This window comes from Peromyscus maniculatus, chromosome 4 (genome assembly GCF_049852395.1).
Source record: "Peromyscus maniculatus bairdii isolate BWxNUB_F1_BW_parent chromosome 4, HU_Pman_BW_mat_3.1, whole genome shotgun sequence".
NCBI lineage: Eukaryota > Metazoa > Chordata > Mammalia > Rodentia > Cricetidae > Peromyscus > Peromyscus maniculatus.
In genome coordinates, this window is record NC_134855.1 from 48,455,231 (window position 1) to 48,475,187 (window position 19,957).

Sequence of the window (19,957 nt, forward strand, 5' to 3'; positions counted from 1 at the left end):
AGGACTGAGAAAGAAGTCTGAGAAACATCACCCTTTACAATAGCCACAAATAATATAAAATACCTTGGGATAACACTAACTAAACAAGTGAAGGACCTTTTTGATAAGAACTTTAAATCTCTAAAGAAAGAAATTGAAGAAGATATCAGAAAATGGAAGGATCTCCCATGCTCATGGATAGGTAGGATTAACATAGTATAAAAATGGCAATCTTACCAAAAGCAATCTACAGATTCAATGCAATCCCCATCAAAATCCCAACACAATTCTTCACAGACTTGGAAAGAAAAATACTCAACTTTATATGGAAAAACAAAAGACCCAGGATAGCTAAAAGAATCCTATACGATAAAGCAACCCTTGGAGGCATCACCATCCCTGACCTCAAACTTTACTATAGAGCTATAGTAATAAAAACAGCTTGGTACTGGTATAAAAACCGACATACGGACCAATGGAATCGAATTGAAGACGCTGACATTAACCCATGCACATATGAACACCTGGTTTTTGACAAAGGAGCCAAAACTATACAATGGAAAAAAGAAAGTATCTTCAACAAATGGTGCTGGCATAACTGGATGTCAATATGTAAAAGATTACAAATAGATCCATATCTGTCACCATGCACAAAACTCAAGTCCAAGTGGATCAAAGACCTAAACATAAATCCAGTTACACTAAACTTAATAGAAAAGAAAATAGGAAGCACTCTTGAACACATTGGCACCGGAGACCATTTCCTAAATAAAACACCAACAGCACAGACCCTGAGCACAACAATTAATAAATGGAACCTCTTGAAACTGAGAAGCTTTTGCAGGGCAAAAGACACAGTCAATAAGACAAAAAGACAGCCAACAGAATGGGAAAAGATCTTCACCAACCCCACATCTGACAGAGGATTGATCTCCACAATATATAAAGAACTCAAGAAACTAGACATCAAAGTACTGAACAGTCCAATTAAAAAATGGGCTAAAGAGCTAAACAGAGAATTCACAAAACAAGAACTACAAATGGCTGAAAGACATTTAAAGAAATGCTCAACATCTTTAATCATCAGAGAAATGCAAATCAAAACGACTCTGAGATACCACCTTACACCTGTTAGAATGGCTACGATCAAAAACACCAATGACAACCAATGTTGGAGAGGATGTGGAGCAAAGGGAACACTCCTCCACTGTTGGTGGGAATGTAAACTTGTACAACCACTGTGGAAATCAGTATGGCGGTTTCTCAGAAAATTAGGAATCGAACTACCTCAAGACCCAGCCATCCCACTCTTGGGCATATACCCAAGGAATGCTGATTCATACCATAAAGATACATGCTCAGCTATGTTCATAGCAGCACTATTTGTAATAGCCAGAACCTGGAAACAACCTAGATGCCCATCAACGGAAGAATGGAAGAAAAAAATGTGGTACATATACACAATGGAGTACTACTCAGCAGAGAAAAACAATGAAAGCATGAAATTTGCAGGCAAATGGATGGAACTAGAAAAAATCATCCTGAGTGAGGTAACCCAAACCCAGAAAGACAGTCATGGTATGTACTCACTCATAGGTAGATTCTAGATATAAAATAAAGAACAATCAGACCACAACCCATAGAACCATAGAGGCTATATATATAGCATGGAGGTCCCTAGGACGACTGTGGCTTATAATAAATTTCAGTTTTACTCAATTATTGAAAAAAAAAATAGCCAAATGAATGGAAACACATGAACTATGAACCAAAGGTTGAGGGGCCCCCAGCTGGATCAGGCCCTCTGAATAGGTGAGACAGTTGATTGGCTTGATCAGTTTGGGAGGCAACTAGGCAGTGGAACCAAGTCCTGTGCTCATTGCATGAGTTGGCTGTTTGAAACCTGGAGCTTATGCAGGGACACTTGGCTCAGTCTGGGAGGAAGGGACTGGACCTGCCTGGACTGAGTCTACCAGGTTGATCGCAGTCCTCGGGGGAGGACTTGTCCTGGAGGAGGTGGGAATGGGGGGTAGGCTGGGGGTAAGGGGAGGAGGTGTGAGGGGGGAGAATAGGGGAACCCAAGGCTGATATGTAGAACTGAATGGTATTGTAAAATTATATATACATATATATATATATATATATATATATATATATATATAATGTCAAACTACTAAAATCAATCTCAGAAATTATGAAACTTATCACTGCCTTCCCCCTCCCTCAGAAATTAATTAGATCTGTTTAAATAAAAATCCATCTTATCAACCAAAAAAAAAAAGCACTGAAACTATATGAATAATTGCAACCATGAATGTTGGAGTTAATACATACCAGTAAAGAAAAGAATTAAGAACAGAAAAGACACGCAACAAACAGAAAAAGAAAAATGGCAGACATAAACCAAAAACATGCAAATAACCCTAAATGTGAATAGATTCAATAATACAATCAAGAGGAAGACAATGTCAGACTAAAAAGAACAAGACCCGACGAAATGCTCTACAGAAGACACTTAAACTCCAAGATAAAAAAGGATGGAAGTAACTGGACGGAAAAAGGCATACCTTGCAAACAATCATAAAATACACTATTATCAGATCATACAGCTCTTCACAATAGTTCAATGTAGCAATTAAGGAGTCATTCTATATGGAAGATTTAACAATTGATGTGTATCCACCTTATAACGAAGCCCCAGAATAGATATGATAGAAACCACAGAATTAAAAGGAGGAATGAAAACCAACAGCAATAACTGCAAGACTCCAACACTGGACCTCCGACAACAAACGAATGTGCAGAAAAACCAACGAAGAAGTATGTGTTAGTTATTTTGCTCTGAACTGTCACCAAATACTTACCAAGAAGTTAACTTACGTAGCAATGAAGCTGGACATAATAGCGCACGCCTTTAATCCCAGCACTCAGGAAGCAAAGGCAGGCAGATCTCTGTGAGTTCGAGGCCAGCCTGATCTACATAGTAATTTCCAGGACAGCCAGGGCTACATTAGACCCTGGGGGTGGGGAGTGGGTTTGGGGGAGCAATGCTTTATTTTTGGCTAACAGTTTGAGGGCAGACAAGTTTGTGGCTGGGGCTCCTCACAACTTTCCTATACACCCCAGGACCACCTGCCCAGGGCAGGACTGCCCACAGTGAGCCGGGCCCTTCACAGCACTCATCAATCAGGAAAACACCCTACAAGCTTGTCTGTGGGCAATCTTAAGGAGGCATTTTCTCAGCTGAGGTTCCCTCTTCCCAGATGACCCTAGTTTGCGTCAAGTTGACAGAACCACCAGGACAAACACTCTCAACAGACCATATATTCTATAAACAAGCACCAACAAACGGAGAGTAAACAAAAAATGTCCCTCAACCACAGTGGAATTCAATTAGAAATCAGTTACAGAAAGCACTTTGGAGGATTCGCAGTCTGCTGGAAATTAACATACTCTTAAACAACCAATGGGTCAAAAGAAATCAGAGAAAATAGAGATGAATAAAAACAAAGAACATATTAGAAACATATTAGAATTTGTTATGTGAATCAAATTGATTTGTTGAAACTGTACAGCTACAAATGAGTATATTGAAACAACAGGAAATGTTATAAATCTAGAAAAAAGTCCTCTTAAACACCATAAAGATAAAAACAAAGGCACAAATTGGGGGGGGGGGGGGGGTGTATCATGGTTCAGCAGGCTAAGGTGCTTCGCCACCACGTCTGCTGACCTGAGTTTAGGCAGGAGAACTCACGTGGGTAGAAGTGAAGAACCTATCTATTCCCACAGGCTGCCCTCAGACCTTCACACGTGTGCTGGGTGGGCAGGCACACACATAAATATAAATATATTAATAAAAGTAAAACTTTTAAATGAGTTTTTAGATGGAATGGAAAGGGGTAAGACAGGGTTTGGGACGATACACTCCAAATACATGTATGAAACTGTCAAATAAATATTTTAGAGTTCTCCAAAATACAAGATCCCTACACACACACACACACACACACACACACACACACACACACACACGTAAATGTACACTCAAAATCAAACGTCGGGCCTCCAACATATTGGATGAGTGATCTAGCAAGGAAGTTACATCTGCTGTCCCATTCAAATGCCCTGTGAAAGGACAGCACCGGTAATAAGGTGCTGGAGGTAATCAGCATGGGGAATGGAGGGAGGTGATCGGCCTGCAAGCCTGAGGACTGGAGGGAGGTGATCGGTGTGCAAGCCTGGGGAATGGAGGGAGGTGATCGGTGTGCAAGCCTGAGGACTGGAGGGAGGTGATCAGCATGGGGAATGGAGGAAGGTGATCAGTGTGCAAGCCTGGGGAATGGAGGGAGGTGATCGGTGTGCAAGCCTGAGGACTGGAGTCAGACCCCCAGTGGCTAACCTGTAATTCCAGCCTTGGAAGACCTCTGGAGATGGGATTCCCAGAGCAAGCTGGCTAGTAAGATCAGCTATAATGGAGAACTCTAGGTTTTATTGAGAAATGTCACAATGGGTAAGGTGGAAGAGGATGATTCCCACCGACTTTGGCCTCCCCACATACCCCACATACATGCAAAAAATACATACACACATACATACACACAACTCACAATGAAAATAGAAAAAAAAAAAAACACAATGAAAATGACAATTGGCCTTTAATCCCAGCACTTGGGAGGCAGAGGCAGGAGGATCACTAAGTTCAAAGCCAGCCTGGACTACAGAGTGAGTTCCAGGACAGCCAGGGCTACAGAGAAAGGCTGTCTCAAAAAATCAAAACCCCCCCAAAAAAAAAAAAAAAAGACAAATGTACACAATCCTAGAGATATCCAAGAGGTCAAGCCAATAGGGTTCCTGAAAAGGTGGCACCCTTCTATATCAAAGCAAACTAAATGTACTGTGTGTGCAGTGTAGGTTTCGGCAATCATGAAAAGCGTGCTGCTCTGCCGTGAGTCTGGATACTGGGAGAGGCTGTATATGGGGTGGGGAATCAGGTGTGGGAAATCTCTGTAGCTCTGCTCAATTTCTTGTGAATCTCAAACTGTTCTAAAAATGAAGTCTGTTTAACAATAAAAAAAAATTTTTTTAATGGGAATTAAAAGCACAAAGAAATACCATTCTGCTCCATCAGAATAGTTAGTGTGTAAGGCTGGCGATCCCAGTTGTTGGTGGGAATGCTGAACAGTGGGAGATCTCCCGTGCTAGTCATGGAGTGTGAAACAGTGCAACCACTTTAGAAAACCGGCAGGAGCGTCTACAGGCAAACACACAGCCTGTCATCCGGTGACTTTGCTGGGAGGTGCATTCAGCAGACAGAAACACGGACAGGACAGCATAAACGTGTTCCTAAGAACACTATTAGTTAGGAAGCCGGGCTGTGAAGGCACACCTTTAATCCCAGCACTTGGAGGCAGAGGCAGGCAGATCTCTTAAGTTCGAGGCCGGCCTGGTAGTGAGACTCTATCTCAAAAAAACAAAAACAAAAATACTATTCGGGGAGCTGCAGACATAGTTCAGCAGTAGCCTGCTTTGCTTAGCATGTGCATTTGCCCAGCAGTACCACAAATAGTATACAAAAATCATAGTATTTTCAATGCAAATACTGGAGAAATAAATATGAGCTAGTATCAAGAATTTACACAGATAAATCTCACAAATACTGGTGGGAACGAGCTAGACTTGAATTGTATACTATGTGAGTGTACAGTAGAGAAAGCTGTACCTAGTGGAAAGGGAGCTTTTCTTTCTTTTGTGAGTAGCCGTTACACAGGTCAGAGTTCATAACGACTCACTGAGCATTACTTTGTGAGCATTTCTGTAGATTATGCTTTATCTGAAAGGCATCACACTACACAACTTTAAAAACAAAGTGAACTGAATTACAGTAAGAGTATTTGAACTTAGAGGTCAGTAACTTTTAAAGGCTTAAACACTTAACCATGTCATTAAGAAAAATTGGCACTAAATTCAATAAGGGTATAAAGCTTTATACAATGGAAAGTGTACAAGTATCTAAAGGGAAAACACCAGGAAGGAATTGTTTCCATCTGATATAGGAAGATGTGACATCACTACCATTTATTCTAATGTCTGAGATACAGATGTTAAGAAAAACTGACAAGGGGATTTTGATACAAGTATCTGTCATTTCAATTCATCTCACTAGTGGTAAAGATCTACTGAAACAAAGTAACCTTTTTTTGGTTTTTTGGTTTTTTCCAAGACAGGGTTTCTCTGTGTTAACAACCCTAGCTGTCCTGGAACTCGCTTTGTAGACCAGGCTGACCTCAAACTCAGAGACCTGCCTGGCTCTGCCTCCTGGTGTGGGCCTCCACCATCTGGCACAAGACAATCTTAAAAGCAGTTAAACTTCCCTTCTCTACAGGGCACTTTGTTCAGACCTCTGTGACAGAAGTTCAATTACCTTCCTCCCCACACTGCTTTACAGGACTTGCCTGCCTCGCTATGAAGGAGCTGTGCTTCCTCACCCGCCAGCTTCCAGCAGTCTCCAGCAGCCAGCCCTACATCCTACTCATCTCTTTTGCTTAGGTTTACTTTGAACAACCGAATGATCAACAAATTTAATAGCTTGCTATAACATATACTACAATTACACATTAATTCATGTTCAGAACGTAAGTCAAAGCTGTTAACTCAGAAAATTCAGCCCACCTTCTAAAGGTCCTGCAAGTCAGTCTTCCTCACAAGATGCACCCAAGTTCCTCAAGGACAGGACTGACTCGGATGCATCTTTATTTCTCAGAACTAGGCTCCAGTTTGAAAACTACTTGCTGAATGAATTAAATATATATATATATATATATATATATATATATATATATATATATATGTATGTGTGTGTGTGTGTGTGTATATGTATGTATGTATATATGTGGCTCTGCAGATAAAGGTGCTTGTTACACAAGCCTAATAACCTATGTTCAAGCCCAGACTCACATAACAAGTCAGATTTGATGGCACATATGGCGTCAGTGACAGAAGTCCCCTGAAGCAGGGGCCAACCAGTCTGGAGTTCACTGAGCACTTGCACAGGAGAAGCAAGGACCCTCCCTCCACAAAATGGAAAGCAAGAAAAGTTGTCCAGAAGTTGTTCTCTGGAATGCGCGCTCGCGCTCTCTCTCCTCCCTTCCCCCTCTTCCCCCGCCTCTGTCCATGAGCAAGCACCAAGTAAGGGCACCCAGCACTCAGCTCTATCAGAGGTCTCTAGCGCACTGGGCACAAGTTCACTTCCCAGGTGACGTTGTCCTTTCTACCCTCCACACCTTCTCTGACTCAGCGCCAGGTCTGGCCAGGTAGTGGTGGTGCACACCTTTCATCTCAGAATTCAGGAGGCAGAGGCAAGTGGATTTCTAACTTAAGAGGACAGCCTGGTCTACAGAGTGAGTTCCAGGACAGCCAGAGCTACACAGAGAAACCCTTCAAAAATCCAAAAGGGGAAAAAAAAAAAGCCAATTCTGGTAGAGTACTTGCCTACCTTGTAAAAAGGTGCTGGATTAATTCTCCAGACACACACACACATCAATAAACAAAAATTCTTAAAAGATTCACCATTCACATCAACAACAGTATAATGATCTGCCCAAGGTAACACTGGTAAAAACTGATGGGGAGACACAAACCTGGGTCCACACACCTAGCCCTTCATATCACCTACAAAACTAAGGATCTATAGCCCAGCAAGCACTCTGCTGGTACAGTATGAATAAGAGATAGCAGTCCTCCTGTGTTTAAGGGTTATTGCTCTAGAGCTTAGTAATGAATGGCATAACCATGTTTCAAATGTCATCAATTCTCACGCCATTCAAACAAACAAAAGACTACAGGAAGTGCTAGGCATGGTTGGTGCATACCTCTTATATCCCAATACTTGGGAGGCTGAGGCATGAGAATCATGAACTTGAGGCCAGACTAGACTACTAAATACTCACCTAGACGGAAGGGGAGGAAATCTATAAGTTAGTTAAATTAAGAAATTACAGCCGGGCGGTGGTGGCGCACGCCTTTAATCCCAGCACTCGGGAGGCAGAGCCAGGTGGATCTCTGTGAGTTCAAGGCCAGCCTGGGCTACCAAGTGAATTCCAGGAAAAGGCACAAAGCTACACAGAGAAACCCTGTCTCAAAAAACCAAAAAAAAAAAAAAAAAAAAAAGAAGAAAAAAAGAAAAAGAAATTACAGTGGGCTGGGGAGATGGTTCAGTGGCTAAGAGCACTGGCTACTCTTCCAAAGGACCTGGGTTCAGGTCCCAGCACCCACATGGCAGTTCACAACTGTCTATGACTCCAGTTCCAGGGGATCTGACACCTTCATATAGACACACATGCAAATAAAAATAACAGTGCACATAAAGTAAGAATTATTTTAAAATGTTAAATAAAAAAAAGAAAAAAATTACAATAAGTATTAAAACCTTAACTGGTACCCAGATTCAACACAAAGTATATGTTTAAAACCATTATATTAATTTTCTACATGAAAATACTTTTTACACATAGTATCAATGTTCAAAAAGTATATATATTCATATACTACTTAATATAAGGCATGTACTAAGAATGTACATGGGCAATTTGAGTCTTATACAAACATCAGAGCAGGTACAGAGATAAAAGAGAGCTAGGAAACACAATCTTAAGGGGCTGTATACACTTGTGGCCTGTCCTTGATCAGGACATTATGTGGTGAATGACCAATACACTGTCAAGCAGGAACACTGGGAAGGGCGGGAGGTGCTGGGAGCTTCTTGCCATTTATTAGCCTTTAAAACTGTAAAATGGAGTCTAAAACAGTAAGAAATACCTGGAGCCACTCTAACAGAGGACTGATAAACTGAATTGTATACTTTTACAGTCTTGAGTGGGCAACTCTGGTTAAGTGCAAGACCTATGCTAATAATCCTTAAACCTGGTATGTACTAAACCCTGTCCTAGCCTATAAACACAGGTCCATCTCACACACTGCCGGCACAGACGCTAACAGACAATGAAGAATTTGCCAATTTACCCAAAGCCAGCCAGTCTTCTAAAAAAAAATTTTAAATTTGCCCTGTCATTATTATCACTGTCTTTAATAGCCACAAAATGACAATTAAGATAAAAAAAAGAAATAATCAAATAAACCCCTAAATAGTTGTTTATCATCATCTTCCTCGGGAAAACTGTACCTCACTCCATCCATGTGATCTCAAGAGAATGACTATTACAGCTTTCTTGTGCTATCTTACTGACTGTGTGTCTCACCTCCTAGGTCCTAAGAGGGTTAAGGAATTGGCAATTCAAATAGATGAGCAGTAACCAAAATTTGACACGTGGACATTACAATGGAAAAGATGTCTTTCATTTGTGGTTGCTAAGCTACAGGTAAATGCCTGGGATTCCAGAAACAAGAAGCTAGAAAAATCCAGAAATAAAAACAGAAAGACCCACAGATAATATCTGAGCCCTTGAATCTAGTTGCTTCCAGAGTCATTCCACACTCCTCCACACAATTCTCAGTCGCAGAAATAAAGCTGTTACGTTGTGAACACAAGTAACCAAAAAAAAAAAAAAAAAAAGACCAAGCTGGGAATGTGGCATATGCCTATAATCCTAGTACTTAACTGCTAAAGCACAAAGGATTCAAAGTCAAAGCCAGCCTCTAAAATAAACAAAACAAAAACTAAGAGCCACACATCTTTAATCCCAGCGCTCTGGAGGCAGAGGGCAGATCTCTCTGAGTTCAAGGCCAGACTCATCTGTGCAGCAAGTTCCAGGCGGGTCAAGAGCTACAAGATGAGACCATGTCTCAAAAGAAAACAAACCTCTAAGCATAATGGCTAACACACTAGCTGGACAAGAACAGTTGTCTATTCTAGTCCATCTACTAAACAAAGTAGCACTGTTGTCAGACACGTGACCATTAAGACCCTGTACTTCATTCAGTGTAGTCCAGTTTGAGACTCGGCTCTGCTGAACCTCTCTCTCTCTCTGTACTAGGACAGAGAGTCGTAAGTTCTTCATTTCTCTGAACCTCTGTACAGATCTCCTCATCTGTAAACAGGGATATTAACAGTACTCACTGTGACTGTCAGAAGTAAATGCGCTATGATTTACAAGAGCCCAGAACACTGAGAAGTACTGGTATCTTCAAGTAAATTAAGTCATTTTTAAGAGTATACAAACTTGTCTTTAATCCCAGCACTCAGGAGGCAGAGCTAGGCAGATCTCTGAGTTCGAGGCCAGCCTGGTCTACAGAGTGAGATCCAGGACAGGCACCAAAACTACACAGAGAAACCCTGTCTCAAAAAAAAAAAAAAAAAATACAAACTTGACCAATTACAGTGATATTTACCAAAACACTTTTTTATAGAAAAAAAAAAAGTATTTTAAGGGATAAACACTATTCATGGGGGGGGGGGGGACCAAACATGCCTTTGGTCTCCTAAGACAGGATGGTTATTATTAGCTTCACACAAACCTCTCTGACCTTTCCCAGTGGCACTACATTTATCATCAAAAGGGAAGCACACACACTGTGAGTATGAAACCATGAAATTGCACTTAATACCAGCACTTCTCACACAAGCTACAGAACTTAAAGCTACAGGCAGCTTGGTGTTTTCTCCAGTTAATTAGTTTCTAAGGAAAGATACAGATTTAGAAATCTGTGTAGAACCACATGATGATAAGAAACAAACATTTTAAGTCATTTAAGAAAACTATTTGGCTTTGTAATGAATCTGGAGACTATAACATTTAAGTACAAGAATAATTTCCCTTCTTGAAAGTCACCAAATATCAGACCTAATGATGAAGCTACACTGGAAGACTTAAAAATTAACCTACCAACCTGGATATGCTCAATAGATACTTCTACCCCAGGCTTTCATTTTCTATCAACCCATTCAACCTCTCTGCCTCTCATTAGATTTGCCAAAGAATTTTGGCAATAATTTGCCAAGCAGAATTAGAATTAAAACTATGTGGTTTTTTTAATAATGCATAGATGATCCAGACTGCATGTCAAGCTTTTCTCTGCCCATACTGAATATTAATAAAAGTCAAAGATCTGCCACAAAGCATTACAGCTTCGTCTACAGCCTCAGCCGCCAGATCACCCAACCTTCACAAGGGGATTGCTCCTCTTCCCTTTACAAGGAAAATGCTTTGTTCAAATGTTTATCTGCTATAGCCCTAGTGGGTTTATAAGGCAAAAAAATTAAGATAAATTGAACTCCAAATTAGATTATCAAACACGAAGAGATTTTCCATTAATGTATTTCTAGCATTTCTATGAAGGCTCTACATTTACCTTTTTAAAAAAATGGCATGTAAGATTAGTTTTGATCTTATCTTCATGCACATATAAAAGTCATGCCAAAAAAATTAACAAGAGTTTACCTGTGAACTGAAGGATAGCAAAAAGATGGCATTTGTAATTAAAATGGGGAAGGGGAGAAACCAATGAAATTACTCAGAACCAAATTTCCACCTTTTAGGCACTATACCTAGTGATTATAACCCAAAGCCTTACTTCGAATCCCAGCCTGGCACTGATTACCCAGGTCAGACTGGGCACATGCCTTTCCTTTTCTGCGTCAATGTTCTCACCTGTAAAACTAGAGTAATTTAACAGAACTATGTTATGAGGTTAAATGAATTAGTATGGGCAGACTCAAACTTTAATTAGTTTCTTATTACTCATGCCACCCTCTAACTTGGAGGCAAACCCAGGGAACAGGCTGAGAAACACTTCCAGAAATACTTCCTGAGACAACCAACTCATTGTCTTCCTCACATACTTACTTACATAACTTTTAGCATATTCCTAAGTGTTTTAACATATAAGTCATTTTTAAAAACAAGACTACATCCCATACTACTTGCGGTGCTCACAGATCTCACTGCGTGGCTCAGCTTGACCTTGAACTTTCATCCCACACCTTAGCCTTTCAAGTTCCTTGTTTTTTACTGAGATAGGGTCCCACTATGAAGCCCAATGGTGAGACCGCATGTGTATTATAACACAACATTTGTTCTTCAGGAGAAGTTTTGAAGAGCCGTATCAGTGCCTCTAATTCCCGCCCCCAAACACTGCACTACCCCAGTCTGCACTACCCTAGTTTTATATTTAAAAAGCTGTTGTGAAGTGTAAGAGAAAAACTACCAACTTAAAAGTAAGAAATCTGAATTTTGGTCTCAACTCTCTTTCAGTGAAAGCCTAAGCAAATTATCTGCATTCCCTCAACTAAAAATGAAAGATACGTACTAAATTGCTCCCACAGTACCTGGCAGCACCGTGATCCTCATTTTATGAAACTGAAGCACCGAGATAAGCAACTTGTCCAAAGTGACAGTTAATTAACAGCCAATACGAGACTAGACGTCAGTCACCTCTCTCTACCACACTGCTTCTCCCACTGAGAACACCAGCCAGGGACAGCAGCACACTGGTAACCCAGTTCAAGGCTCATCCTTGGCTACATAGCTACTTTGGGGCCAGTATGGGCTACATGACAACCTGTCAAAACAAACAAACCAAAAGCCACAAACAAACAAATAAAAAATATACTACTACTCTAAATTTTCATGTTATCAATCTAAAGTGTTTATTCAATGAATCATGTATTTAAAATGGACTTTAAGTGAAGTCTGAAGCTAGAAGAGTTCTTTCTAAAACTAGTATTTCCTAAACTGGCCTCAGCAAGGTTAGGGGAGGGGCTGAAGACACAGCTATGCAGTTGGGACCAGAGTTTAGCTCCCAGAACCCACAAAACAAGCTAAGCATCCTGAAAAGGTCAGTAACTCTAACTGACAACTGGATACCCTGACTTCTGTACACACACGCCTGCCCCCACCTCTTCAATGAGCAAACATTCACACAGACAGCTACACACGAGACTTTATGCCTAACTTCCCAACACCTAAAAATTCAAGATACAGAAGAGATTATGTTATATATAAGATTAAAAAATGAATTGCTGTAAGTAATATATTACAAGTACAACCCTCAGAATATAAAATTAAAATTGCTGATTTTATTTTATATCCAGGTTATATTTAATGTGCATTAATTCAAGAGAGATCAATTTAAACATTTTCCTCATTTCTGACTATATCTTCAAAAACATTAAAAAAGCTTAAGCATATTACTTCTAAAATCATATAAGCAATTACAAACAAAAGACTAGACTATATTGATAATTTCTCTTTCAAAATTGAAAACTGGCCCCCCAAAGTATTCTAAAATCCTGTGTTCAGTGTATTACACTCGACTAAATTGTATCATTAGCAGTACTCAGCTCTCTAAATGTCTTCAAAGCTTATTATATTTACAGGGAACTTAACAACATTTCAACAAGACTGATCCTGTCGACTCCAGAAAACCCTCAGAGGAAAATCACAACAAAATGCAGAAGAATAAAACCAACAATAGTTTCCTATTACTGACTTGAGAACATCCAAAACATTTATGGATATGTAAGTATGGTTTAACTATATTTAGGGATTCTTAAAGAAAAAAGAATGTCAGAATGTTTCTATATTTAAACTAGATGGAACCCTAACTTGTTAAATCCAAAAGCACCCAATCTAAGATTCTATTGAATTTACCTCCACATCCCGCCCCCAAAATGTATCTGTAGTCTGCATTAAATTCCTCAGTTAAATACTTCTTCCTACTGCTGGACAAGCTTGGCAGCACAAGAGCTACAGGGTCTTATGTTCTTGTCCAAAATTTACAGTCAACTCACTCACTTGCTGAATTAGCGTTCTAAACTGGGAGAATGAATCTATTTTCTGTTAATGTTTTTGAAATCTGTGTCTCCCACTCTTTAGTCCTACTAGGCTGAATACTGGGTCCACTGACTTTCTGGGGATCCTCACAGACACTTATGGAGTACAAAGTACTTACTTCCCACATTGCCAGTAGTCTGTTTTGTTTTGTTTTTTTTCTTAAGACAGGGTTTCTCTATTTAACAGCTCTAACTGTCCTGGAACTCCATTTATAGACCAGGCTGGGCTCAAACTCACAGAGATCCACCTGCCTCTGCCTCCCAAGTGCTGGGATTAAAGGGGTGTGAGACCACCGCCCAGCACGAGTAGCCTTTTTAAAAAACTCTGCCACTTGCAGATCTTGGTATAGTATCAGAGAAGAGTCATTCTGGAAAGGGTAGGCACTTCCTACATCTCAGTCAAAACATTCCAACAGACACAAAGCAGAAGCAAAATCAGCTGCTCTTCCGGTAAGCCAAAAATCCTACAAAAAAATATAAAACAATACCACTATACTAATTTTTTTTATTTTAGAACTTTTTTCACAAAAATTTCACTTAGCATGTAACTGGCTTATTACATTTAAAATTAATGAATACTTTCAAAATTATTAGTTTTAATACAGCAAACATTAATAACTAACTAACATAAAAAGAATCTTTGGGATCCTTAGTCAGAATAAAGGGGTCCTGAGACCAAAAAGTTTGTAAACATGGAGCCTCTCTCAGATCTCCAGACATCTCTCTTGGGTTTTCTTTTCTCTTGCTCTGCTAATGTGTAAACGGCACACATACTGACTCTTGAGCTAGAACCCTAAAACAACCCTGTCCTCTAGCTAGTGATTTCAAGGAATTACAAGTGCATATCTTACTCTTAAGTGCATATCTCCCTCCAGGTACTTAAGCATCTGGGGTTAAACACTTTCTTCTTCTAAGGACTGCAGTCTTCAAACACAGAAGCTTGTCTGAAAGCAGCAACTTAGAGCAGCTCTGTGATGCTGCTGCCCGTCACTAATACTTCCACTACTCACAAAAAGGTAAGGTCACTCATAACTAGCGAGATCAATGAGGAAAGAAAAGGTACTCTGATTCAATCAATCTTTGATTCTTAGCAATAATGAATTCAAAGAGTGACCACATGTTAACATGCGAAAGGCAAAGACTAGAACTAAAGTCTACTTACTTAGCTGGTCAGACACTAGGTTACGAGATTTCAACACTGACCTTTAATTGAAATGTGCCCCCCCCCTTTTCCCCCTTTTTCTCTTGTTGTTGTTTGAGACAGGGTCTCTTCAGGTAGCCCTGACTGTCCTAGAACTCACTATGTAGACTCTTATACATATACATAAACTCAGTAAAACACTCAGAGGCGAAGATCTCTTGCCTCCCTACCACATGCAGGGATTAAAGGTGTGTGCCACCATGCCCGACTGAAATCTTAATTCCTCACCCCCCCCTCCTTAATATCAGTATTATAGAAAACAAAATGGGGTGGAGAGTACGGGTTCTAAAGATCCAACAGAAACCGTGCAAATTAACCTTCCAAATTAATAAAGAAAGAACTCTGGGACTCAGAGCAAAGAAAACAGTGTATCCCACATCTATCACTAAAATCCGGAAGTTAAAGGATTCCAAAACTTATCTATATTGTTTTTGCAAATGAAATAAAACTATGTGAATATGATAATGGGAATTACAGCAAGAAAGGTAGGAAGAGAGCCAAATATACGACATTCAAGATAATCAGATTACCTTCTTTAGATTTTTGGAGTCAAATATGTCAAAACTTCAAAATATCTTCTACAGACACATATGACATATCTTTTACCACTTTCAAAGTTTAATTTGCTTAAAAGAAGTGCACCAGGGGCTCAAGCTACAGCTTAGCAGTTAAGAACACTTGCTGCTCTTGCAGCACCACATGGCACCTCACAACCATCTGTAATGCCAGTCAGAGGGGATCCAAAGCCTCCTCTGACCTCCTCTGGCACTAGACATGCATATGGTACACATACATAAACACAGACAAACACTCATACACGTGAAATCAAAACTTAAAGATTAAATCACTGACAAAAAGTTCACAAGCATACATGTATCTAACAACTTTTGAACTTCACATTTTTCTGTGATTGAAAGTTAATTTGGCTCAGGTTTTCAAGAAACAAAGCTTGTCCTATTCTTAATACATTCACTCAATATTTTGAATCCAGTTCCATCAGCATTTCTTACTAGTCCTTACTTGAAGCCAAAAGTTCTCAAACTTAATTTATGCAGCACATTAACATATATACCTGGAAAAAGTGCTAACACTCGTGATAACAAAAACTGGGACTCCACTCAATGATAAACGTCTCCATCCTAATCCTTGGGGCTCCTTCCTATAGACACTTCCTGTTGACACTGGCAAAATCTAAGAATATGGTGCCAAGTCTCAAAATGGATGGGGGGGGGGCGATTAACACAGTTTAATTTACATGCTGGTTAGTAAAAAAAAGAAATGTCCCACAATGACCTAATCATTTTGAGGGCTAGGGTACAGCCCTGCGGCAGAGCACCTGCCCACTTTACAGCAGGCCCCACAGAGAAGGAAGGCAAATCGGGTGTCAGTTTTAACTTTCACAAAACCATATCCTATGATTTTTAAGTATTAACTGATACTCCCTATTTTAGGTTAACAACAACAACAACAACAACAAAAATTCTACCATAAACTAAACTGCTGGGGGAAGGAGGCTGGCTATTTGAAAGTTTGAGCTGAGTAAGTCCAACCACTCCAAAATGTTCACCGTCAGGAGTGGTGCAGAATAGATAGAAGTTTGGCTAGAGCTGACCTTCCTCAGAAACTCCATCTGAATTTGGTGGCTGCCAAATTCCTAGTACTGATAACAGATGTCAACTGTTAAACCAACACCATGCCCTCAGCATATTATCTAATACAGGTCCTGGCTCATAGTAATGGCTCAATAAACACGTGAGAAGTGAATGAGGGATTATTTTTTAAAGGTGTAGTACTTTAGAAACCAAGACAGTCTTTCCAAAGCTCACACTACCATTAGGTATCTTTAATGAAACTACGAAGTGGAAATATGCTACAGGCACCAAGCGCCCTACTTACAAAAGACACTTTAAACCACGTACGTACGTACGTACAACTATTCAAGTGCACATTCGTACATAAACATCTTACAAATTTTCAAGTGCAGAAAGGAAAACTCAGATGTAGTAAATTGTAGTCATTCAATAAACAAGCTTTTACCTTCTATTAATGAAAAATCAGTGTCGGGGTGAGATGAAAGGGGAAAATGTCTGTCAATGTAGTCGGCGTGTTTAATGGATGCCATAAATCAAACCTTCCCGTGAATTTTCTAGAGCATATTCATGTCAATCTTTGAGCCCATTGTCACTTTCCCACATGCTCACGGGAACAAAATGACAAAGAATGCTGTGCCTGAACCACTGGATCCGGGCATGAAACATTTGATTAGCAATTCTCTAGGCACCGGATGATAAATTTAGAAATATTTATAAAATACATTATTCCTGTCGACTCCTACATAAATCGAAGCTCTGAATTTCTTTACGGGATCCACTAGACTGCCGGACTTCCCAACGTTTTTTCTTTTCTTTCTTTTTTTTTTTTTTTTAAGGTGCCGATAATCTCCTTGTGTGAGACAACTGAGAGCGAACAACCCATTTACCAATAGCTAATGAATACGGCTACGCATTTTCCAGACAAAAGCGCGTTAAAACAGATCCGATGCACATTTATTCTTCCCTGCTAAATGAGTGTTCTCCGAAATTGCATTTTATGTAGTATACTTAAAGTTAAATGCAGCAAGTTTAAATTTTAGTCAAAAGCTCTGGGTGCCTTTCTAGCTGTGTGACTGCTACATCTGGTGGCAGAACACTTGCATGCAAGAAGCCAGAAAACTTAGCAAACAATTGCAACCGATCTCGGTCCGTGTTTTGCAGAAACCTCCACGCAGGAATTTCCCACAAAAAAAAAAAAAAAAAAAAAAACCCACAACCAACCCCCTGGCAGAGAAGCACACGAGCCTTGTTGCTACCCGCGAGCATTAACGCACAAACGCGCAGGAGCCGATGGCGAAGGAAGCAAAGTTGCAACCATCTGGAGGGGTGGCTCGGGGCAGCCTTGCCCACGAGTCCGCTCTGCCGTTGGGATCGCTCGTCTAGGGGGCCGCGCTGGGGATCCGGGTGAGCCCGGAGCATTCCGGCGGCGGGCGAGGGGCATCCTCCGGGTGCGGGGCCAGCCCCGGCTCGCGGCGCGGGGGGACCGCCTCCATGGGAGGAGTGCGGGCTAGGGGAGGGGGCTCGCGCGCCACGGCTGCACCGCGAGGGCAAGCCCACCCGAGCCCCGAGGCCGGGAGGCTCCAGGCGCCAGGGCAGGCCTCCCGCCCGCGAACCGCCAACCCCCCTCCCACCCCCACCACCCCCCCAGGCCCGGGGTCGGCGCGGGCCGAGGGAGCCCGCGGGAGGGCGCGGCGGCGCTTACCTTCCCTGGGCCTCCCGGATGGCGGCGTGTGATTCAGCAGGGACCTGGCCGCCGCCGCCGAGCCCGGGGTTGGAGACGTGGAGAGCCGGGACCAAGATGGCGGCCCCTCCAAACTTCCACTGCTACTTTGGACACTCATCAAGCTACTTTCTGGGAGCCCGACTCCCCCCCTGCGACGGCGGCGGCGGCGGCGGCGGCGGCACCGGCACCCGCCTCCGTCATGGCGGGGGCCGCGCTGAGGAGGGCGAGCGCGGGCGCGAGGGCTGGGAGGGGAGCGCCGCGCCGCCGGGGGAGCGCGCCGGGCGGAGGGCAGGCGGGGAGGGCAGCGCCGAGGGGTGGCGAGGGGCCGGGGCCGCGGGGCCGGAGCGCGGGCGGAGCGCGGGGACCGCGCCGGCCGAGGAGGCCACTTCCGCGGGCGGAACCTGCCGTGGGCACCTCTGCAGTGCGTCGGGCCCCGGCGTCGCCCGGGCAGCGGCGGGCGGTGGGTGGCGGTGGTGGCGGCGGCGGCGGCGGCGGAGGAGGAGGCGGCGGGGTAACCTCTGCATCAGTTACGGGCGGCGGCGGCGGCGGCGGCGGCGGCGTCACGCGCCGCCAAGGCAAACACTATCGCGAGGCTCCAGCGCCTCCGGTAGCGGCGGCGGCGGCAGCGGCGGCCGCGGGGCCGGCAGGGGGGATGGGGGGGGAGGGCCCTGCCCGGGCGGGGCGAGGGCGGGGAGGGCGCGAGCGCGCAAGGGAGGCGCGGGGCCCGCGGCGCGGCGCCGGGGCGGCGAGTCGCGTGCGCGGGGCCGGCCGGAGGGGAGGCGCGCCCCCGCTGCCACCTGCCTCCCCCCCCACACCTCCCCCCCACCCCTCGCCGCGGCGCGCCTGCTCCGCCGACGCGCGCCCCACACCCAGCCTGCCCGAGACGCCTCTGCTCTCGCCCGGCTCCGGAGTCTCAAAATGGAACTGAAAAGTTGAGAGTTTGCCTCTTGCCCATCAGGAGGGGGAAAAAAAAAAAAAAAAAGACCGGTGTGCGCTTTACCCGTCTGCAGAACGGGTCGTGACGGAATAAAAAGACCTACGAAAATAAAACTTTCGTTAAAAACAATCTGCCAAAGGACTGGAGAACATCCTCCCGGTGGTGGGGGCTGCCCATGTGTGTGGTAGAGGCTGTTCTTTGTTTTCACAGAAGTGGAAAATCTAAATAGGAAATTTTGACTACTGAATTCACATTAAGGGAAACAAAACAACAACAACAAAAAACTATAGTGTTCGTCTTGAAGAAGGTATGGTTTCTAGACATTTCCAGTTTCTAGTGCCGCTGTTGAGTATGGACGACAAATTCACAGAACAAATTACAGCATTTGCTGAAATTTATCGATAGAGCGTAGCTTTCTACACACCCACGTACACACACCAGCGATTGGCCATCTTGTTCATAAAAGAACAGTCTAGTAGTCCAGGAAAAATACAACAAGGTTATTGCTCTCCTTAAACAACCAAATTGAACAGAACACTAAAAAGATTGCGCTATAGAGCAACTGTGTGGGCATAAGGAAATGACATGATTTCCAGGGGGACAAAAATGTCATTTCTATTTTTTATTTTTATGACTTCGCATTTCTCAGAGTCCTGTTTTCTTCAGATAAACTATCATCCTAGAATAGAGCCTTGGCTGTCAGTTATCTCCAGGAGTCACTGGAGTGTTCCTGTGC

The 19,957-nt window shown here is 42.7% G+C and overlaps 1 protein-coding gene across 1 annotated transcript in view; it reads right to left on the reverse strand.

The window, feature by feature from the left end:
* Window positions 1-18,551, reverse strand: part of Tlk1 (tousled like kinase 1) — a 131,926-nt gene extending 113,375 nt beyond the window's left edge. Inside the window, exon 1 of the mRNA XM_076569635.1 lies at window positions 18,264-18,551. Coding sequence (XP_076425750.1) covers window positions 18,264-18,402 — 139 coding nt within the window. The 5' untranslated portion in view covers window positions 18,403-18,551. The remainder of the gene's footprint in view (window positions 1-18,263) is intronic.
* Window positions 18,552-19,957: the final 1,406 nt, after the last annotated feature.